Here is a 25,532-nt window from a genome sequence, read left to right as displayed (position 1 = left end):
TGTTATGTTACTTCCCTAACTTGTCAGTAATAGTTAAAACCCTTATTAGTTTTTTTCGGCAGACGGATTTATCGGTCGAAAACTGTCATTCTCTCCCCAGATTCTGGGAATTAATAAGCATACTACTAAAATGTCAGATTATAAAAAGTATTTATTTAAAAAAATATATTTTATAAAACCTCACAATAAATTAGGGATTTTATGATCATTTAAAAAAAATATTAATATGTTTTGTTTATGTTTACTTGATCAAGTCTATCAAAACTCTTACAATGTATTTTCAGTAATTACAAAACTTTTCTTACAAAATATACCAACGTTTTTATCAAACTACCGTTTTGTATATGAAAATTTTGTGATCGAGACATAAAATATATATGTCACAGTCGAATAACAAAAAAAATCAAAACTTCCCGTGCAACTTGCTTAAGTTTTCATGTCACACAACGTGATTGGTGTCATGTGATAATCCATACAAAAGTAATATCAAATTATGGTTAATTGGCTATTTAGATGTCGGACTTCATTCATTGTATCACTATTTCTCGGTCGCGGTTTGCGTGAGATAATTGACAGATTGACCGTAGGTAGGTGTTTTTTTCTGTAGGTACTCCAGCTTTCCCCTATACCCAATCACAGTACGCCCTTTTATGAGCTTACCTGTAATTTAACATAAAGAACCAACCAGTAAAATTTAATTATTGAAATATGAAATTCAAGTGACAGTTCCCGATATCTGACGTGTGTTTAATGTCGAGCTATGCTGTAGTTGAATCATCCTTAGTACCTCGTAAACAATACAGATTATACCTGTAACAGTTCACGATAAAAACCAACTCCATCAATTATTACTTTTTGAATATAAACTCCATCACCCTGGACACGATAAGGACTATCCAGAGGTTATCCTTGGCTAAGCATTTAATAAAATAAATCAAACGTAGTTCTATCGTCAACTTCGGAATTAATTTGGAATTCAGCGAAATTAAATTTTTATTTATTAATCCGTAATGAGATCATATAACGTTATCATAATAATTACTTGTTGCAATCATTGGATTTTATATACGTTTATTCCTCGTTTTAATTTCCATTTTTTATTTATTATTGAAAAAAATAATGTCTGTTAGATATCTAAATAATTTGTGCAATTTGCTTCAGTTAAATACCTATTTACTTCGCTGGATATAATTTTGTTTTGATAAATGTATTAAGAATCATTAATTCAGACATATTAGCATATTTAGTCTTGTCTGACTATCCATCCAAAATTACCATACCCTATGTCCAAATATGGAATTGACATGTGCATCATTTCCTTCATCAACTGAACATGAAAAGTGTGTGGAGGCTGAAAGCGTATCCATGGTAACGTTTATCTTGACATGTAAACTTCCGCCTTATGCTGACGTTCCTTATCAACTTGTGATACTTATATACAATGTATAATATCGGTCATCCTCATAAGGCCGGATATTATGTCAGGGCGAAAATTACTTGACACATGCTTACGTTAATACTAAAGTAAAAGCCGAACCGAAGTCCGGAGGATGGGTGTTTTACAGATTTTTAGTCAAGGACGAAAACATATTGTCACGTATTAGTTTTACATGAGATCAATTGAAATGTATTCTGGTATACATGTCGGGTATGGCTGCTCGCTTTAAGAAACTTACATTTGTGTTTTGTGTATTTTTTTAAGTGTCGTTATTTTCTTTTAGTTAAAAGGAACGTCATTTTATGTTATCTTACATGTCATTGACACTATGGTAGTATCTAAATTGTTCGGTAATAACACTCACATATCTTATTAATATTCGTCTTTGGCATATTCTAAAAATGGTCTTACTGGACTTTTACATGTTAAACCTCATGGAAAATTAAACAATAGTAAGAAGCCTAGAGTTCAATTAACTTTAACACACGTGTATATAAACAACAATAATATGTTTTGGGAGTTCAATTTTAATATGTTAAGTTCTTTCTCGTGTAGTTATAAGTATGATTTTAAGCCTCTGTTGTTACCTTCCCTTAGAGCATGATAGTTATTCCGAGTGGGTCTATTCCTAAGACTTTTCTCAATTTATCACATAATTAGTCTGACATCTATGTTATTAAATAATGACTAGTGTAATATAACCTCGGGAACATTCCATTGGCTGGAAACGTATTGTGACGTCATGCCTTGACGTTAGTAAATAATGACGTGACTTCAGGATTCGAGGACGTTTGGACAAAATGGCGGTTTTCGCAGAGTTTTTGTAATATATCTTTACGTTGAGATTCTTCGAAATGTAGGTTAGTTATGTAAAAAAAGCACATTGTGTTAATTTTATGACATTTTATGAAACTCGTCTCGATTATTTCTATTTGTGCTCGCCAATGCTAGCTTAAATAGCAAAAACTTATTTCATAAAATCTCATTTAAAATGAACACTCATTTAATATAATGTATATGAATCTAGGCTATAGGATAATTATAATACGAATTGCGTAGAAAACGAATGAAGATGGACTTCAAACCTGCCCTTGACGGATGGCCTTTACTCCCTCAGCTATCTTTCTTTCATAAAAGAGATCGAACCTACAATAAAGTTTATTTAGGTGTGTGTAGCTCACGAAACGCTTGTGACATATGCAGGTAAGTGAAATCGGTTTATTTTTCATGTTTAGGTTTATATGTTTTTGATAAGAGAACCTTAACGTAATGTCCTTACTAAGACGTATTTGAATGCCTGAACGCTTTGCTTGACAAGAACTCTACGACGAGATGTGTATTGGTCCTGTCACTGACATAGTCAGTGTTTACGACGTTTGTATTAGCCTTGCTTTTCCCAATTGCTTGATAGTGCAGGCGACTAAATTAGGGATTAGGGATAACATAATTTCTGGGGGGGGGGTATTTAAAAAGTCTTCCCCCTAACACATAATTCCGCATTACTTTTTTTTATCCTCTACAAGGCCCCGCACCGTGGAATATGTGATGTGCTGGTTTTTGTCTTTGGTTTGCATGCTTTAGTGAGAAAGCGTTGTAAAATATGAGGGAATTCTACTATTACAAGGAGACAACGCGAAACGTATACCAGTCTCCAAAAACGGAACATGACATGCTTTAGAGGTCTTCTTTACTTGGGCATACTTGTTCATAGGACGATAAGCATCGCTTAAGGGAAGGATACCCTTTACCACAACACCTGTTAATAGAATAGTAATTTAAACAATATTCGCATAAGTCTCCCGAAACACGCACCTCGCACAACATACACGCAACACACCGCATACATGGGAGGCCGTCCTTACATGACCATTGCTGTTAATAGGACGTAAATTAATCAAACAAACAAACTATTGAAAGAATGTAACAATTAATTAAAAACTTTTAAGTAGTGACAAAATCCGCAAAAGGCTAACTTTAGCGCCGTCAAGATCAATCCGAATCACAGATGCAACAATGAGAATATAGGATTCGTCAGTGGTGCTAGGGATCTGAAGTGATGATCATTTGAGCTTACCCAGTAAGAAGACTGGAAACATATCAAACATGTTTGAAAAATATTTTGAATGCACAAAAGACCCCCCAGAACTAAACTTTAAGGAAAATTTATCAACTTTGATAATTCCAAATAAGGCACCCCTCGAGAACTGTTAGTACAATGTCATGTTTGTAATTCCCAATAAGCCAACCCACGAGAACTATTAGTACAATGTCATGTTTATAAATCCCAATAAGGCACCCCTCGAGAACTGTTAGTACAATGTCATGTGTATAATTGGAGAATCGTGTGGATATTGTAATAATGGAAATGGAACTAACAATGACTTATAATGCAATTGTATGCCGGAAAGGGGAAATAAAGGTCGAGCAACAGCGGTGGTGTGGTGATGATTGAGGGAATACATAGTATAAGGATGTGCATGAGAACGAAACATAGTGTTGTTAAAATATGGATACATTTCATTTACATTCTAAATGGGTTACAACCATTGATGGTTGATAAAGAGCGAAACATAAAATCATAGAAGATGAAATGTTAAAAAAACAAAAACAAAAACATATATACTTATAATTGGAATTGGCGACAGAGTTATGGTCCACGAATTGTGAAAATTTTCGGAAATACAATTGATAATTTTCAATTTTGAATTCTGAATTTGATTAAAAATACCGAACCAATCTACTATCTCAAAAGGAAAATAAAACTCAGATGTTGTTATGATTCGTTTAGTCCCCAATCTCTTCGCCTTATCAACAAAAAGCCCTTAGCTTCTCTGAAGAGACCTAAAAGGACGAAACAGCTGTATGGTGCACCTTTATCTTATTTATTCTACTTTATCTACTCTCAGTTTGTTTGGAAAGATGATTATATCATGCTTGTCTTTAATACTGTGTTCCATATGGAAACAGCAGTTTTGATAATATATTTATAATGTCAACGAAACGCATAGAGTTAAACATGACAGTCAAAATCACAGATATTGCAATCAAACCTTCAGTGTTGGCGAATCTTACAGTGTTAAATATCGCTGATATTAACATCGAAAGTTTGAAAAGTAGAAGAAAATAAGATTTTGAATTCAAAATAAAATTTAGTATTTTTATATTTTCATTGACCATTGCCTCTTTGTCAAACGCTAAAATATTGCAAGTATTTATAAATTAGCAGATATCTTTTAATGAATTATTAACACTCTTAAGCACCAAAAACTAACTAGACTAAGTGTTGAAAACAATGGTGAGAAATGACTTTAATACTGTATTCTCTTATTTAAACGGATTTCTGCTAGTCTAAGATGAAAAATCGTTAAAATAACAAGCACTTGGATTTGTAAATTTAACTCTAATAGTGTGTGTGTTGTGTTGTTACCGACACATGTGTACTCTAAGGGTATTGTATTATATATAAAATGACATAATGCAAAACAAAAAGTCCTGGACAAACATGTCATGATATTTCATTCCGATTCAATATAAATATAGTATACACAATGGCATCATAGATAAACACAGAAATGGAGTAGATGCATACGATGGAGATGGCGAACGAACAAATCTATACAATAATGTCGGAAATATTCTATAAAGCACTTAATATTAAATCAATAAATTAATGTTTTGCACTATTAAAAAATCGCCATGTAAAACACATTTCTGATGAGTGTTCAAAGAGAAAAATACGACTTTGAAAACTGAAAGCGAAATAGCACTTTGTGCCAACTTTGTCGAACTAACTTCTACATCATTCTGTGAGATTGACTTTGAAATTCACAATTTCTATTAAAACACAGATCCGTTTTGTGAACGATCACCACCACCGAGTTTGTGGTTGCATCAACGGGTGACTGTAACTTGGCAACACATTCATGTTGTTCATATTCATGTTCATGTTCAAATTCATTGCGTTCATAGATCCCATTGAGTTATACGAACAGCTCATGTTCATGCTATTCATCGATGTTGGTAAACTTGAGTTCATAGAATTGTTCATGGTTAACGATCCCATTGGGTTCATGTTCATATTACTCAAACTGCTGTTCATATTCACTGGTGAGTGCATGTTAGGTTGCATTGGTAACGGTTCCTGTGACTTAACCATACCGTTCATTCCTGGTTGGCATGGTTTACCGTCCCGCACGAGCACGGGAACAGCCACACGTCTTGGGGATGGTAATGGATTCAGATCTAACCCTTTTTCTTGTCGAGACCTCTTCAACTTATACCTGTGATTCTGAAACCAAATTTTCACCTGTACCGGTGTTAACCTAATTATACTAGCTAAATGTTCACGTTCCGGTGCGCTGAGATACCTCTGTTGACGGAATCTCCTTTCAAGTTCATACGTTTGAGCTTTTGAAAATAGCACCCTTCGTTTCCTCTTCTTTTGGCCGTCATTGTTGTTTGATCCAGGCGAATCATCACCCTCATTGTCACTAAGTTTGTCGCAGTCCTCTGAACTGTTTAATTCCGATTTTACGGCTGTAATGTCATTATGAACAGTAGAATGGTTCTCCGTGGCGGACACATCGCTGGAATGATTCGAGTCGCTGGGTGAATTCATGTGAGGTAAACCTGAAGATGGAAACCAACACAAATCAGTAATGATAAATACCGCCGACGGCTTTATAAGTTAATCAAGTCATGACATGGACACACTTCTCCTTTCAAACCTGACACAACACCGACTTCTCTCACCTATGGCGGTGAATCGACAACAGACTATGATAACAATAACACATAGATCGAACCAACGTCTTTACCGAGGGTCAGTTTAATTAAATCGGCCAATTTCGGCCACCCAGCTTTAACTCTAACATTGTAATGTTTTCTTATTCCTGGTGTTAGGTAGTTGTGTTGTGCTAGTGATAAGTACTATTTGGATCTTACCCTTGGCTGAGTTGTTGTTTATTTTGATGCCATTGATAGCAACTGGAACCTTATAACTGAAGGCAATATGTATGAATAAACATATTGATTTGTTTATCTAAGTCAACGAGGAATGTAACCTTTAAGTGAGTAGAAACGTTGTAAAATGAGTTCTTGCTTTCTTTTCGAAAATAAATTGTCATTTACTAATCGTAACGTTTTATTTTTTTATTTCATTTTAATGAAATTTCTAGTATTAAATTAAAAATCAAGTTATACAAAATAAAACATACATAACTTATTTTGCCCTAATACTGCTGCATCTTGTTTTTACATCAAAGCTAACACGCGACCCATTTTCTGTTTCAAAAGCATGTTTAAACTCTTCTGTTAAGTACATGTACCCCAGTCACTGGTATCGCTTTGTAATGAAGCCAAATAAAGCATATCGATCTATTTGAGTATTTGTCAGGATTCATCTGCTGGGATTATGTTAAATTATCTAAATGATATTGATCAATATTGTGTACACATAGCCAAAAGAAGTATTTATTTATCGGGTCGTTCTATAAATAAATCTGTTTTCGAAATAATCATTATTATGTTATTCCAAACATTTTCTAGTTTTAAATTTAGTCAAAGTTAGAAATATTAAAATCTAATTAACAAAAGCCTTGCAACATTAAATAATTTTCATTGAAAAAATTATCATTCTGTGTCATTGTATACTAATAAATGACACAGTGTATATATGATATCATGTATATCCTTGTTTATAAGGAGAATTGTGGAGGTAATTAAGTTAATTTAGAAAATAGCAAATTTATCATTTATAGTCATAACAAATTTGTTTTTCACAACAATACCTGACGATGAATTACATTTTTACGAAATATCACATTTGACGCTAGAGACCAAATTCATTAACGCATGTAAATACTGACAACGTACCGAAACTAACTTCAAACAATACTTTTGACACAACGGCTATCGCGCTATCTTATTTCGTTATTGAGTAACAAGTATGATTAAAGTTGGAATATTATCAGAAAATGAATTTATATGATTCACATTTCACGCTTAATTGATTTCATGGTTTGTTCTATAATGGCTTCCGTTCCGATCGGAGTGGCTGTCAAATATTATTCTGAAAGTATCTTGATCATTTAACGGAAAGCCTCTCACAGTCCCCCATTAGCAATGATAGCAGCTTGAAAGTGCGTTCACATAAAGTGCGCCTATTAATATGAATTCATATGAGAGATGACCATCAGAGATCTCCAGGTCTTCACCATGGCGAACATAATTGCCCGTAAAATCATCCCAGATTCGTTGATCAGTACCGTAACGATGTTTGAAATTAGCTACCACGTTCTGTTTGATCGTTTAAAACACACAGGTAGGCTTTATCAGTGTTGACGGCTAACTTTGATTTTTAACCAATGCCGAGAAAATATTTATAAAAATTCTATTAGAGATTGGATTGATAAGTGCCTGTTTTCATTTTCTTATCATGAGGTAAATTTATCTCGTATGAGGAAGTCTTACGAAAGTGACAGACCAATCACAACCAAATGATCGCGGTCCTACTAATGCATCGTAAATGTCTGATGCTAAGGAATACGTGATTATGACGAGTACACATTCGTTTTTTTGTGTCAATATATTTTGGAGTGAGAAAAGTGCGATGAACTCATGGAATAAAGAGTGAAGGAAATGTTGTTGATATGAATATAGAATGTTTGTACATAATACATAATTAACGTAACTTAAAATCGTTCCTTAAAATTATATTTATTTCTGGCGAAATAACAACGTAAGTAAAAGATTGTGATTGCATAAACGGAGAAAATAATTATAAAGAATAGCAGATGTGTGTATGCAAACCAACAACCAAAGAAAATGACGTCACAGTACAGCACCAGAGATGAGAAAGAACACACGAAACAGAAAAGATATCATGAGAACAAGAAAAATAGTAATGATGATAAAAGGACATTTAAAATTTGGTAACACGAAAACATATAGGAATGAAAATAGACCAATATCAGCATTTGTTTAAATGAAGGACGAAAAATGATGAGAATTCTAATTAAGTGAAATACATGTATTGCCACGGAGAAAAATATACATGTATAAAAGAGTAGCAAATAAATGGTATATATGCGAGAATTCCTTTGGAAAAAGAAGCAGCGGTATGTTACGTACCTAAACATCAATCAATATGCGAGAATTAGTTTGGCAATTAAAAACACTGTACGAACTAAGTATACCATATTGGATACCAATTATTTTTGTTACATCTTGATAAATTTTAGTCAAAAACACCAAAATCAACACTCCATTCATTTATTTTATACTGTAAAAATCATGTATCAAATCATGTTAAAGATATAATATAATTTAAACTGGAATTAATTTTAACATATCAATATTTTAACGTTATTCTTTTTCTTTATGAGAAATAAAGTAAATAAGAGGAATGTATTTGTCCCGAATTTTAGGCAACATTTTCTTGTTTAAAAGATACTTATAAATAAACAATATATAATGAGCGATGTTGTTGAAACATCTATGGTTTTGAATATATACATTTAATTATGTTTTTAGATACAGGGGTATTTGTTTACTATTTAATTCAGGGAAATGTATCTGTTAATAGCTATAAGTTTTTTTCTGAAGACATTTTTTAACTGTGGAATAAATATGATACAATGACAGTATCTATGTCTAATCAAATATATTTAAAGGCCTCAAGATTGATAATGACTAGCTAAAACATTTTCGTTTTCTTCAGTTTTACACAGACATCTAAGAAAATTGGTACAGCTGTATAAAATGTTTTATTAAATCTGTATTTCAGCACTATGATATCTGGATTGTGCTTTCTACGGTATTATATAGTTTTGCGCTACAGTTTAGCATCAATATTTTGTTCCAGCAAAGTAGGCCTGCCATGTAAAATGTTCCCATAATAAAGACTGTTCAAAGACACCGGGAAATATATTAACACAGCATCAATTTAGAAAGCATTAAACGTTTAGTAGTAAGAGTCTTAAAACTTAGTTTGATTTTAGAGACATTATTTATTATACATTTTGAAATTGTATTATTCATATATGCCCATGTTTCTTCCGAATCTAAGTACATTTGTTAAGTTTGCATATTGTAAAATAAATTGTGAATAAATAGGGTTATTACAAGATAGGTTGATAATATATTTCATTCCATGTTTATCTGGTAGAGAATTCCCGTATTGATAAATTCAAAATACATTTACATCATATCCATTACATATATACAATTATTGTTATATCAATGTGCATTAAATACTCTTGTATACACTTGTTGTTATTAAATAACTTGTGAATTTGATAACATTATTATTAATAAGATGAAAGATTTTCAATAAGATGCTACACCATGTCAGTGACCAGGACAGTGCTATGGCTAATCGGTATATACTATTAGTGTAAACACATATTTTGTATCAAATATAATTGTATTTTAGGCAAAGTTACAACGATACGTGATTTTTGAAAAAAAACAACAACACGTGCTTCAATTATTTCAGTATCAGCAATCATTTCAATAACGTTTGATACAGTTTTAAAGATTAGAGAATCATAATCATATCCCATATCTCTTTTTGAGACACCCAATACAACAAATTTAAACGGAATAGTAAAACAATTTGACAGCTCAGTTTGAATTATCTTTGCAATTTGAGCAGAAGTGTAAATATATTCCATGGTAGGGATTTGTTTACAAAACTTTGAAACCAACAATCCGTTACACTTTTCAAATATTTGCAATTGAGATTTTAATTTGTACCGTCGTTAAAAATAAAGAAGTTTCAAACGATGTCCTCCAGAAAGGGGTTTGACTCTCATACTACATGGCTGTTTACAGATCATATACTATGGGTGGTCTCCCAATTTCGAAATATGCTCTTATCAAACATTGATGTTCCCTTCTAATGTGCTCAGCCTATTCCGTTCCTTTGTGAAAACATGAAATGCAAATATTTTATGAGGGTGAAATATAACTGCTTTATTTGAATTAAATCCCTAATTCATTGCCCAATTAGAGACATACATTTGTAATGGCTAACAATACGAGGATAGCTCCTCGTAACACTTTCCCTCCCGAGGGGCCAGACCATAACACATACACTCCAGTCTATTGATAAAATATTATGGTCTAATTACACACGCCTGTTAAAGCCACTCCTACAGTACAGTCTTATCGCGTATTGACTAATTTGTTGCGTTTTGTATCTGCTAATTAACAACTTGTGATTAACTAGGTATCTGATTTATTTTGATGTGTATTACATCATGTTTATCTATAAATACTGACTACATAGTATTTATCATCGACTAAATTGGAGACTTTTTTTTCTAGTTTTTCCTTTTTCTCATATTTGGACAAATTACATTCTTAATAATAAACGACGATGAAGACATAATTTTAATAATTTAATACATGTATACATGTTGACATATATTCATTTATTTGTGTGATAAAGATGTTTAAACAAAAATAATTTCGATGTAATCTTTTAGTGCTAAAGAAAAATTAATTTCTGAGTTTATTACAATACATGATATTTGTAGTACATCTTTCACTACAAATACATGTCCCATAGTTTGTTTAAAGACAGAATATAACATACAAGAATATCGCTATAGCGTAGCGGAATCCTAGAGCAATACCAATGCTACTTCAATAATTAGGTTTCTTTGAATTAATATATTAAATATCCAGATGTTTGAGTTATTGCGTTAATAAATGATAGTCAACAGTCGATACTCAAACGAAACACCACTAAATATTAATGAATTAAAATTGGGAATAAACGGAAACTTATACTATGTATATATGCAAATTTTGAAATAATTTTCAATACCCGGAACGGAGATTTTCAAAGAAAAGTTGATTTGGTTTTCGTAATATAATGAAATTTGTCAAATGATAACGTAATATAAAAACTTTAAAAGTTTCTCATAACTGATTTAATAACATATCCTAGAGACAAATGTAAAACTATTTTAACGAATAAAAACTAGCCACGACCACGAGTATAATAATTCTTTAGAATTGGTTATTAAATACTATCATATTAATTGAGTTTTGTTGAAATAAGTTCATTTAGTCATATTATAGCGATATATCTAAGTTAGTTTGATATACAATGTATCCTGTATGGAACACTCAGTTCACCACTAGGTCCGGTTGACAGGAAAGGTGTCTTGAGGTCAGCCCAGGTGTAGATCTACACAATGGCCCGTAAACACATCTCCTATTGTTTACTAATCGTCTAAGCTAACACTGGCCATGTTAATTACACTATAGAGTGTATAACCTAAGTAAACACTAACAAAGTTAATTATATAGTTATGGCATCCCCTTATGAAATATCCTACCTTTTTATAATACTTTAAGAATTATCTCCGACCTCACTCTAACCTATAAAGATCTACTTTACTACTTTTTCTAGTGCTTGTGTATTACTTAATTGTGGTTCCTTACTTTTTACCCCGAGTAACAATGGTACTGTTCTGGTTCGTGCAACAGTAGAAAATATTTATTTTATCATTTGTTGAACGTTAATAAATATCATTCAGTTATCAAAAATGAACGTATAACAGTTGAACTTAATTTCTTTTAAATACAATTTAACCAATCTAATTAGTAAAAGTAACCAAATTGAAAACGAAAAAAAGTGTAATTCAAAGACATTTGCGTGGTTTTTATTTTACAGGTCTATTTCTTACAGGATACAGATAATGTTACCTAACGCAATACATATATTGTATGACACGGTGGTATTTACTTTCCTCCCAGCATGAGATAGCGCCCAATCCTACAGCAAATACTAGGCGATTATAATCCCTGTGATATTAGATCTTGATTAATGGTGATGGACTCCAAACAAAGCTACAGCAAACAAAGTCAGGTCTTCATTCTTAAACACTCGTCCTTGAAAGGTACTACAAGCTTCCAGAGTGTTAGATATACATTTCACTTCTAACGTTATGTACTTTTTTACTTATGTTATATATATGGCATATACCTAAGACTTTAGAATTACTTTTTTCCGAATGTAGACAGAGATTTTCTTATTCAGTTCTAACACTGCGGCAGTTTTATTCTATAAAATTTATAGTAAATTTTAATTTATTATACATTTTGTATTTGCATTATATAATGATGTATTGTTATCACTTTGATACTAATATAAACACCACCAACACTTATACATATACCACTTAAATGAATGACGCGAGAATAACGTTAACTTGTAAGGAATGAATAGTTTAGCGGCTACAAGTGTAGGGAGTTATATATCAAAAACGACACACGCAAATTGACCAGGTAGAAGTATCAATAATATATTGGCCAATATTGGTTAACCTCAAGGAGTGTCAAGTGTAATGCTTTCTACAAAATCTATTTATTGCTTATTTGTATTTTTCAGTGAAACGGCATTTTAATATTATGGATTGGGTATTCGGATTATGTTATTGTGTTTTGTCGCATGTTTTTGGCGACAGATAGGTTTACAGTAAGATCATATCGGTGAACCAGAAAACGTTTCTACTGGTCTTCTATGATAGCATTTGAGTGGGAAAATTTTGCTTTTTTGCTTATAGTTCAAAATGGTGTTTAAAAATTCAATTATGTCTACATTGAATACTTCGTATTTCGATACTTCTTGGATATACTTTTTTCAAAAGTAATGATAATGCCGAAATGATAGTTCATTAAAATTAAATGAAAAGAAAATAGATACTCTGTTATCAGTAAAATTTCGACATATTTCATTTTCTATAAAATAATTTCTAGTTGAAGGGTTTACGGTAAATACAGCTATAGCATTTAAGGTTGTTATCATATCTGTGCCAGTACCCCATGAGATATCCAGAGAAGATTTACTTTGTATAATGGCTTCCTTCTGGTGGCCTTTAACATATGAAACTTTATAGATTAACATACTTACTAGTATAATGCATGTGTTCATTGGTTTGGAGCCAGCGTGTATATGGGTTATCGTTGTCATAGTATCCTGTGACTGAGGGTAGGTCTGGTACCTCCGGGACCGTCGGGATGGACAGTAGGGTGGCGCTGCTGACTGTAGTCTGACCCCCGGGGCTAAGGACGGATTTCCCTTTAGGTAGATCCAGTATATCCTTTACGGAGAAGCTACTGCTGGATTTAGCCCCTCCGTTCATTTCTTGTAGATGTGAGTCCATCTAAGTGTGAAAATTGATTTTATGCTAAGATTATAAATCCGTGCACACTCAAACATGTAAACTGGCCACTTAAAGCCTCTAAATTGCCTCTCAGCGATCCTCGCATTGAATTAAGAACTCGTGTTAGCGTAATGGTTTCAGCTGTCAACTTTGGAATGACATCTTCACACAAAGATTCTATTTTCAAAACAATTAAGAAGGTAGAATTAGGGTAGGTGAGCCTTTATCGAGAGCAGAGAGAGCATTTGATCCACTACCCGTATCTCCTATATAGATGATTGGTTGGATGGAGTTAGGCCACGCCTACTGGTGTTATCATTGTAAACAGAGTGGGCGTGTCTAGACTCAGCGTAAAATCAATGGGAGTCCGCGAGAGATCCTACACATACTTGACAGCAAGCGAAGGAGTCGCACTAGAATCAATGCTCAACCAATTTTCCGATAAACAGAACACTTTTTCAAACAATCATTCTCTGTGATACCACTTGGCTTAATGACACGTGGACAAAATTCAAAGCTGGACAAACCAATAATTAGTAGACCTGTGTATATGTCCTCTATGAATGATATAAATGAAAAGAAAACAAATATCAAATGTATTGAGATAGGCATGGCCACTTCACGGGTACTTCAAAGTCCTCTCCCAATGTTAGCTTAGGCGTACAAACGGCTAGGGTAATGAAACAAGCTTATCAATACACTAAAAGACTCCAACAGGTTGATACTTATTACATAGAATAACCAGTGTACACTACACTCTATGTGGAGTGGATGTTCCATCCTCTCGGTCAAGTAGAACGGCTTTACTTTCAGCCAATCTGATAATTTAAACAATACAATTGGCAAGTTATCACTATCGGGTGGAGAGGCAGGTTAGCTAACTTGTGAGTGTTTGTACATACATGGTGTCAACAACAGGGTGGCTGTGAAGCACAACACTAACGTGATGGTGATTGGTCCTTTCCAGGACATCAACTACCTTAAAACACTAAGTAAAGTAATGGTTTGGTCAGGTGCTCCTGACTGCTCCTGACCAGGGGAAATTTACATGGAGTTCATTGATACTCTGATAACATATTTTGGACAACACAAGCAATAGTTATTAGTTATACCCGCACTTTTCATAAATTATCTAATAATCATATTCATGCGATAATAATTTAACCAAACGTAATTTGAATTTTTTAGTGTATTGCTACATCCTGACTTAAAAAATACAAGGAGAAATGTAAACAAAAGAGGCATTATAACTCTTTCAGTAATAATTCTTTTGGTAAATGTAATAATTTAATATGTTAGCTAATATTTATTATTGTCCTATGATACGCAACGCTACAGCTGACAAACGTTTGATTGGCTAACACAGCAGCGAATCTGTTTCTTGGGAAATACTCCACCAATAAAAACGGAATAATACAGGATGGTTAATAATTGTTATTTTTTTATCGGACTTTCAAGCAATATGTTTTTAATCTAAGGTTATTTATTCATATCGATAACCGAAAAAAATAAATATATTAAATTAATTGTTAAATAAATATCTTTTTTTATATTTTTTAATTTTGCTTATTTTGGAGTCGTTTTTAGTGACATTTGGTTGATTTGTTTTGTTAAATAAGGATGATATAATAATATATATAAAATACACATATTGAAACGGAAATATCACAGAATAAAATCTAAAAACTAAAACTAACGTCAAAATAAAAATCCCAAACGCACCCACACTCGCAAATCAAAAATTAATTAACATATATCAACGTACAAATTGCAAAAACATCAACATGCCTAAAGTCACCGAAGAAAAAGAGAAGTGAATGATTCTTGATTTTGAATTTCTGAAGATTTGATATATTTTGTCTACTCTACGATCACTTTTGTATTTACATATGAAGTCATAATTACTCATTATTAACCAATTAACGTTTTTTTGTTAAATGTTACGGTAATCATACATTATTGTAAAATGCATCATCAATATATATATGTTGTTTTACAGACAACATTCACATTTCACTCTGTGTAGAGATACGCTGTACAGTCATGCAGTGCAAAATACAATTACGTTTAATTACCAGAAAGCCTAATCAATAACGATTCACAACATTGTCAGACAGCAATTTCCATTTCATCCTAATCCATGTCGTGCTCAGATAACTGCACGTCGGAGTGGCGGACAGCTATTGACTGCTAACAGGTCACAAGTCTCGTAGTATTATGTTATTTATTGAAACAGGTTCACAATTTAACATGTTATCATCATACGGGAAACTGACTTTGAGTAAATAGCCTAGTAAAACGTTATCTTACCGCTGTTTGGCCTTAGACAAGTCAATAACGATTATCTAGCTTTATAGCACTCGTATTAAGTAAATGAGATAAGCGATTGAAATTAAATACTAAGTAGTCTACAGAGGGTGGTATTAGCTCATACATCGATGCATTAGGTTTGTATTGAGGAATGGCAACTTGGGTAATAATATCAAATCATATTCAGCAAAGGTAGAACCAGATAATAGTTTGATTCTTAAAAGGCAAGGCAGTCCTCGCCACATCAATGATGCTTAGTGCAAAACCTGTTGACGAGAGAAATTAATACTGATGTATGGCAAGGTTGATTAAGTCTGTATTCTGTATCATTTTGTTTTCAATTTTTAACGAAATCAATAATTTTAAGTAATTTTCAAACTCCTTTCCATTGAATGGAGAAACTGAAATATATCTGATAGAGTGGCTAATATGTTGCATATCGATCTTGTTTGGGTTTTTTTTTCTCACAAGGTATTCATTGATGTCCGTTCTATATAAGTGTAACTAGTATTTAGAGCGAAAACAAAAAAGCACCAGAATAAATTATTACAAGATAACTTTCTAAGCTGAAGCCTCTATACATCAAATATATAACTTCAGTTTCAATTCAGTTATCTTATCCAATGGAACTCTCATACATAGATAATCCAAACACAAATAAGACTTAAGTCTATTCCCTATTATAAAGAATTACTTCATCCTTGTCGATATAAAATGTAATATGAAAATTGAAAACTCCAATGTAAGAAAGTCTTTTTCAGTTTTGCGCAATACACGCATCATATATCAATGAAAATTAGATATTTTTGTTTTGCCTTTTACTTTCTAACTAGGAGAATATACTAATATTCGAAAATAAACCTTATTATATTGGCGGACTAAAGGTCGAGTTTCCGGAACAAGAACGCAGCACTACGACCATTACTTGGTAACAGTCCCACAAATACCTCTAACGTGTGGCCAAAAGTTGGGTGCCTAATGGTAGAGTGACAGACATCGTCGCCACTTGACCAACACAGTGCTTTATTAAGTGAAGACATGCAAAAAAGATAATAATTGTTGTGCACTCGATACCAAAAGATTGTTTAGAAATGCCAAGGCGAATTGTTAATGATTTCTTCACTAGTAAAACCTGATATTCGACCTTTTGGTGAGAAAGTATTGCTTTACCATGAAAGCCTTACTGTCTTTTCTGGGATTAGGAAATATACCCCATACTGATCCGTCACAAACTCAGTGAAATCTTCTTCATACACCCGTTTAACAAGACTAAGCTTTTAAATCGGCCCTATTATAGATAAGCCTCATGACGAACCTACTACATTACAATGGACACCTCTTTGAAGTGTCCCATGCTTCTTTGGTTGGTAACCAAGGTATGTCGTAACTTTTTTGTTTTGGTCATGGCTACACGCTCCGACATCAAGTTTTTATCAGACAGTACAGACTTTACAGGTAAGAGACAAACAAAGCGGGATACAGTCAACTAACGGCCAAGCTCTCTTATAAATCTATCATCCATTTACAGCGATATAATGCCATAGTTTTATGATTAGCAAATATCTCATTATAAACTTAACCGGCAGACGACGCCGAAATTGGAATATGACACCATCTGTTCGGCTGGAACGTTTACCTTTACCAAGAACAAACACGTGGGGCCATCAAATGGGTATTGGTTTATCATCCCCGTTATTGACACGTTTGCTAAAACACCTACAAATATTTTCCCCTCCCAGTACACTTTTCACACACATGTCGAGATGTCTTCTTGAGAAAGTTTTTGTTTGTTAAACTGCAGATATAGTTTTGTGAGCTGTATAACCCGTTCTTCCGTGGTAACAAGACTATCCATCCCGCTGTTGATTTACATCTGTTTAGACATTGAACTTTGATACACAAACATAGAAACCTAAGAAGTAAGAAAACAGGCTAATTATAACAATGGGTACGGTGCAAACGCGGGTAAAATTGGTTTGATTGAATTAACGGTCTATAAACAGTTATGGTTAGTAAAGAACGAGTTATGTCTGGCATGAGGAAGAAAGTTTGAGTTCTAAGAGACTGTTCAATGACCTACGGGCGATACCCTGAAAGCGCCGACAAAAAATAATTCGAGAGCAAAATTTGGATGACTTCTGGCACACCGCTCGCTGTGCCATGAACAACAGAAAATGCAAACTAAGGTAACCATTACCTCCTGAAATGTAAGCAGGAAACACTGCAATCACATTAAAGTAGACATCAAATCTCAATGGACAATGCAGAGGTGAGATCGAAAGAGATACAAAAGAAAATGCAACCAAAAAATAAATTAAAAACATAGATAAGAACTTAACCTAAACAACTAACCATCTGACTCCAAAACAAAGGCAATACGGACATTCAACGGAAGAAATGAGATTGGAGGAGAAACCAACACGAAAGGAAACGTAGAAATATAATTGGATGAAAAACCAAAACGAAAAGCACAGAACTGAGAAAGGTGGGGGGACACGGAGAGACTCAACAATACATTATTTTGATTCGAGGAAACATAGGATCTGCGATAAAAAAACTGAAATAAAGGGGGTATTATAGAAATGAGACAGAACGGGATAGTAAAAGGACGGAAAGAGACAACGATACTATAGAAAATATTTAAACGTGTAAAGGGCATAACAGCAGTAAAACAAAAGTTACATTATAAAGGAACCAATTGCCTTAACAAACATGAAAACAAAGATTAACAATATGAGCACCTTGTTACGATATATTACCTCCTTCATTATGATTCCACATTATAATCAAATGAAGTAATTCCTGAGAATGTGAAATTCCACCATTGCGCTAAGTTATTCAAAATTTGTTTATGTAGATACTTATTGTAAAAACCATAGGATTTAATAGTTTTTTTTTGGCCTAATTTGATGGTCATTATTTTGAGAGAATAAGTATCATTTAAAGACAAATGTTCCATATAATTAATAGCAGAATTATCAATCACAAGAAATGCTGCTTGTCAAAAGGTAAAACAACCCTTAGGCACACCGTGTCTCTCATTTTTGTATTACTAGGAAATAAATATCTATTGATCTTTATTTGAACGATTATATTACTTATACCTACGATTCTACCTATAAAGGCATTACATGTGATTTCTTATTAGACAAAATATTTTCTGGATCCACGTTTCGGCATGTTCGAAGATAAGAAATATCCATTATTTGAATGTAAAATAGAATTAAATTATAGTTATACTTTCTTTTCAAAAAGCGAAATTGAAATCGTCAATCTTGCAATAGCGTTTTTCTTGGTGCAATATTGGCTTCTGCCTTGACAATAAAAGACGCAAGGAAAATTTACAATGACATGTGTCGGCAGTAGGGCACCCGTCAAGGGACGCCACTAACTCATGAGTCATTTATAAACAAATAAAGTAATGATCGTTTATCCTCTGCAAATACGATGACATGCAATATGCAGGCTATCAAACTTCAACATTGTGTTTGAGAAATAGCGTACCTAGTGACCACGACAAGCAAAGCAACGGCAAGTTTAAAACATTGTCACTATTGGTTTTGCGTGTTAACAAATATTAAATAGTTCCTAATGGTGGGGCCTATAATGACTATGCCATTTTGAATAGATATAAATGGTAATTTTTATTCTTCATAACCTGATATTCTTTACGACGTGATACCGTGAAAACTTTGTGACTTTTTATCTCCAGTATTCTGCGATATATACTTATATATATATCTAAATATTACTTATATAAGCATCTACATAAGTTTTCAACTGTACATCTTTTATCAAAATATTTGTTTATAAAAAATTAGATTAATAATCTAATCTTAATGGTATAACCTGTCCTTTTAGCGAACGTTTGATTATTGTAAAAAGAAATTTAAGCATATAATATCCTTCTCGAATTGCCATTGAGGATACTAATGACTGAAATTAGATTAAGCAGTAAGTAATATATTCAAATCTTTGTTAATTAGTATAACCTCATATAACAACTGTTGTAAAGCTGTTTAGGTAGTCTAGCATTCATTTTATCACAAGAATTCCGCATCTTGGTCTCGAGTGTTAAATCCACGGGGGAGAGTTATCATCAAGTAACTGGTTATTGGTCGATTATTATTACGATATCCCTTCTTGTTTACTTCACCATAACTTGCTACATTCTTAACCTAACTTTTTTGGCAACAGGGAATTAAGTACAAATCCAAGTGTGAGATGATACAGAATAGTCACAAAAAATCTATCTAATAAAAAATATGAATATTTAAACTATCTGAAAAGTCTAAACTATCTGTTGTAATCGTCATTCTATATTTCTTAATTAGTAAGCGTTAAGGATACAAATATCCAACTATCCGATTCGATCATTTAGATATACAGTTATGTAGTATAAAATACCACAGTGTCCATTGCAGTTGTAGAAACAAATCTATGTGGCTATATCATTTAACGGTTCCGTGTCAAAGGTCAAGACACCAGGCTAAGCTTCCAAGCGACCAAGATCAATATAAAAACACGGCATTTCATGTCTACATGGATCTTCTGCACTCTGGGGTAGTTTGTAGCTCTTTAATCTTGACCTATGACATCGTATACCCTACTTCGTAAAGACTTTTATCTTTAGCGTTTTATCGCAGTGTTCACGTCCTAGACGCCATCGAAAATCATTACGAGAGTGCCGTATGAGGAGCAGATGTTTTCTAAACTCCTCCAAATCATTGACCTTTGTGATTTAGAGGGATTTGTCACTGTATGTGATTCGCTACTATCTTACCCTATTAGGAGGGCTTCTCCATGTGATTGTGTTAAAAGTCACGTCAATATTTGTAGTTTATTTCCTGATTATAAAGAAGATGGCTTTCGTCTTTCCAGGTGGTGTTGAATATTGCAAACAATCACCTGGACGGTTTGTAATATGGTTTTAATGACCTTTTCTATGTCTTTGAACAGTTTATTCTTCCTTGGCTACAAGCGTATCTAGATTAATTTTATTTGGTAAATAATTGCAAAATTAAAACATCAAATTCCTGCAATCAATAGAATTGGCCCTCGATGTACTTTCTAGAAGAAGAAACTATTTGCATGAGGATATATAATTATCAAAGGTGCTTATATAAGTTTTTTGTCCAATCATTATTTTTCTGCATCATGTTAAGTATCAAATGGTGTTTATCGATAACTATTTGCCATGGCGATTATTATCACATTTTATATAACCGATAATTCAATTTAACTTATTATGACAGTATTTATATAGTACTTATTGAATTGTTTACAACACTGTTTGGTAACTATGGATTTTACAGACACTTTGTTATTCGTATAACGTAACTGATTAGTATTTTGTATTTTTTTATCTATTCATTGCTTCAAATGTTGAAAGTAGTAATTAATATATTAATTACATGATAATATTTTTTTCAATTTACAACATTGAAAAAAATAGTTTCCTCCTATGATAAAAAGGAAATAGATAAAACTGTAACAAATTATTAGTTGACCTTTCATTTTAAAATGTCTTAACGTATTCATTATTTAAAAATGAAATAATAAAAGACTACTAATTACCTGATTAACTGTTCCCAATTCAATTTTGCTTTCTGAAAACACATTAAAAAATACCACATATCTACGAAATAAATTATTTAAAGCTATCACAGACAAAGTTTTAGGAAAAAGAAAAGAAAAATGGTATATAACTATAAATATTTTACCTTTTGGTTTTTGTTATCCCTTATGATATCTAATTGAAATTGGTTTCAGTTTAAACCATATGACTGATGCTAGTAGTCAAGTAGTAGTGAGCTTTAATACGCCGATATAGTGATAAAACTTTCTCTTTATATGACTTCATAACAAATATATCTTAATTTATGAATTTATTTATTCAAGAGTCAAGAAACAGTTAGGAGTTTGGTTTTTATTTTTTTTCTCCATTTTAGATACATTTTTACAATTTCTAAGTTTACAAAATTGACTAAGTAAATCATAGAATGTATTGTCTTGCTGTTTCCACCAATGAAAAGCAATGTTTTAAACGGCCTAAATGATTTTCTACCTTGTAGATTATATACTAACGCTTGTTGTATGTAAGACCATTTTGATGAAAAAAACGAAAAATGTGACATCAGAAGAAAATACGGGAAACATTAATCTCTTACATCTCAGATGTGTTTGTTAAAAGCTAATATGCGTACCCCATCGAATCCACTGCTGGTGAATGTGGAATGATTTTCAGAAATAATTTCAAGTTACTTTTGACAAACGCTACCTCTATGTCTTATGCACGTTTCATTGAATGTAAAATATATACATAGAGTTTATATTATGTGATGTTTTTGTAACATAAATTTGTGTTAATTGTTCAGTTATCCAGTTGTTCTGGATATGCTAGTCAATTAATAAACTGACAATCATTCTCAGTTATGGTTTCTGTTATATATTTCATTCCATATCACATCTGTGAAAAACGGAGCTTAAGCAGCAGCCAGTAAAAATAATGAGTATTTGTTTTTGCGGAGTTAGAGCATAGCGAACACAAATTACTGTATGTATCTATAGGAAACAATTTGAAGGTGCGACTCATTGTTTATGATAACGGTACCTTTATAATTAGGGAAACAACTGAAGCCAACACTAGATAGATTAGACATATATGTAACTGTTCACATTATATATATGTGTGTATTCTTTTTACATGGAGTTATTTTTTCCATTATGTAAAATTTCATATTGTAGAAAAATAATTGTGTAAAACACTTGACTACTCATTTAGTGTATCCATATTGATATTAAGATGGGTACTATCACGACAACAGTAAGGAGACACTCACACAGCATCCCCTAACCAAGCGGAAGGCATTTAACACCTACCTTGAATGATCCCGTTTAAATGAAATCGACACGAGTTATGTGATAAAGTCGTGGCTTCGCACGTTTTCCTCGCTTATCATCAATGAAATAGATATACCCTTCAGTCCGCTTTGAAGTCGCACTCTACAAAGGCCAGAGTAATGTTTTCATCCTTAGTCCCCTCCACTGATAGCATAGAGAACACGCCCCAATCCACCCAGGGTAGACCGTAATACAGTTGACATTTTGATGTATTACATGTTGACAGAGAAATACAGATTTACAAGGAGAAAGTGCTCGGGATGATAACGTTTATTTACAGTGGGTAATATAGTCTTTGGGTCTACACATACGGATGGTGTAATGGTGTGACAGCAGACAGGGAAATGGCCTAGTAATGCTGTGTCATTCAGTGGCCGATTAAGTGTCTTACCATTCATCAGGTCTTTTTTGCATCGTGCTAATCTCCATTTTTATATACAAAAATATCTATATGACATGAAGGTACATGCAATTTCAACATACCATTCGGCACCAATATACGTGTAGCTGATCTACCTTTCTACTTTTCGTCAATAATGCTAAGATGTTGATGATAAAAGGCGAAAAATCTACTAGTGAAAAAGGTAAAGCAAATCAAAGACAGCTAATTGATAGGAATGTGTTAAAGAAACATACTTGAAATAATGTTGATAACATTAACAAATAATATATACATTTAATAGCTGACATGATATTTAAGAATTTTTATGTTGAATTAATTCATTTGATAATTTTCACTAAAGGACAAAATAACAAAATAATCAAACAGTAAAAGGGAAACCATTGTCAATAAATACTCCCAATTAAAGGTAGCACAATTCTAAGTGTTAATAAATTATACTCCTATGACAATATGACTTTTTCCAGACTTTATCTTGAAAAAAATAAAATAAAAAATTCCAGATAACATTATGTTATTCAAATACTTGTTTGAATACTTATAAAATTTTGTGATTGTCCGAGTCAAAATGCTGATTAAGTGCCTCTCAGAAGTACAAATTGGTGAGAATGTCTAGTTATAAGTTCAAGATTCCACACATTTCTTATTGAAAAATGCTCATGGCGATTTGAAATAAAAGAAAATTGTTTAGTTCAATAGTTTATCTGAAATGTCACACAAACTATAAGTAATTAAATACAATAGTAAATAGCATCAACTAAATTATGTGTATGAAGTTTTTTATCTATGTAAAAATACTGTTTTGAAACGATAAATTTCCTTTTATTACAATTGAGGATCTGCTCTGTCTTGCCATTACCGGGCACTGGATTTTGCTCTGGAGCGTCATTGACAGAATTCAAGGATGCCCAGCAATACACTTGAATCAAGGGGCTAATACATTGAACAAGGATTTTCACGAGGACACCCGAACGATACACTTTAAATCAAGGGGTCGCTTAAGGGTGTCGTCAAGGGTCAGATACTTATATAAAGCAAACTGAACTTACCTTCGGCGTAAGAGAGCTCTTGGATTTCAATTGGAATTAATGAGTAGTTGGTTGAAGAGATGCTTCATATAGTTGAGGACGAAGTGCTGTTGGGTTCTTGGTTAAATGAGAGGTCCTCAATCCTGTCAGGATACCATATATACCGTTACCATAGAAATTAAACAGCCGCCAAGTCATGGCGAGATGTTTCTTTAGTAACAAAGCCATTTATCATTTTAGATTTCCGTAACCTGGATGAAACCCCATTTGTACATTAATTCCTATCGATAAAACAAAGAATGCCATATGGTGTATAAAATACTGCATTAGGTGTTATGTAGTACTGATAATGTACGGGGCTTGTTGTCGTCGATAAATTCATAAATCGACAAAGCTAATACCCACGCATTGTCATCAACACCTACGTCATATATCAAACGTTCAAATATCGAACATGCTCTCGTGATTTTCATTTTTGATTGTAATGAATTAAAATTCCAATTGTTATTTATAGTCTTGGAATATCACAGCTTTTAGCATTTTTAACTAAAGCGGCATTAGATTAATATATACCGCATATATAGTCTTTCGCCTCTGGGATATGAGTTCGAAACTCATATAGGAAAGGATAGAATTTCGGTCTAGGAGTTTTGTTCACGTTCTCTGGGATTATACTAATCTCTAAAACCTGGTATGTCCTTAAATAACCCTGGCAGTTCCTAGGACAGAAAGTATTTTTATGGAGAAAGAATTTTTATGGGAAAAACTAGCGACCTAAGTAATTGCCGGTAACATGGTTTACACCCCAACGTAAGCATTTAATCCGCTAACGAATCATTTTGATATGTTATATTATATAATGTAAATACTATTTTTATGCATAATTAAGAAAACAAATGTCTCTAGATAATACGATGAAGAATCTCTTTCAGCTCACAATGAGAAACAAGTGTGTTTCGTTCGTGGGCAAAACTTCAGTCGTCCTTAGTTAATGTTTCAAACTGTTATCATGCCCTTATTGATTCGGCCATCAATTGGCCCTAATACCCAGCCTCAGCAGCCTAATCGTACTGATGGGGTAGATTATACGCTATCTGGGGCTGGTGGCCGACCCGCACAGCGAGTAAACAGAGACATATGGTTCAACACTTGACAACATATAGCATCGGTCGCGAACGGAATCCACGCTATTTGTTTGGGGACTAGAACTACATGGTGTTAATTGATTGTAGAATGAAATGAACCAGACCCTTGGTTATTTACGTGGTCAA

The 25,532-nt window shown here is 33.0% G+C and overlaps 1 protein-coding gene across 2 annotated transcripts; it reads right to left on the bottom strand.

The window, feature by feature from the left end:
• Positions 1-4,928: 4,928 nt before the first annotated feature.
• On the bottom strand, positions 4,929-24,384 carry LOC138318656 (homeobox protein Nkx-2.2a-like). Of its 2 annotated transcripts, none has more exons than XM_069261227.1 (3): positions 24,283-24,384; positions 13,368-13,620; positions 4,929-6,067 (listed from the first exon to the last, which is right to left on the bottom strand). In XM_069261227.1, the coding sequence occupies exons 2-3, from the start codon at positions 13,618-13,620 to the stop codon at positions 5,304-5,306; spliced, it is 1,017 nt and encodes a 338-aa protein (XP_069117328.1). In that variant the 5' UTR covers positions 24,283-24,384; the 3' UTR covers positions 4,929-5,303. The 2 variants fall into 2 exon arrangements, with proteins under 2 accessions (XP_069117328.1, XP_069117327.1); XM_069261226.1 differs by lacking the exon at positions 24,283-24,384 and adding an exon at positions 22,813-23,004.
• Between the last annotated feature and the right edge of the window lie 1,148 nt (positions 24,385-25,532).

This window comes from Argopecten irradians, chromosome 3 (assembly GCF_041381155.1).
Source record: "Argopecten irradians isolate NY chromosome 3, Ai_NY, whole genome shotgun sequence".
Taxonomy (NCBI): Eukaryota; Metazoa; Mollusca; class Bivalvia; order Pectinida; family Pectinidae; genus Argopecten; species Argopecten irradians.
The sequence above is the reverse complement of the archived record's forward strand: the minus strand, read 5'-3'. Positions and strand labels throughout refer to the sequence as shown.

Coding starts and splice junctions, on each gene's coding strand:
- LOC138318656 (XM_069261227.1), bottom strand. CDS start 13,620: ATGGACTCACATCTACAAGAAATGAACGGAGGGGCTAAATCCAGCAGT. Junction 6,068..13,367: donor TGAACACATGCATTATACTA/GTAAGTATGTTA, acceptor TTCCATCTTCAG/GTTTACCTCACATGAATTCA.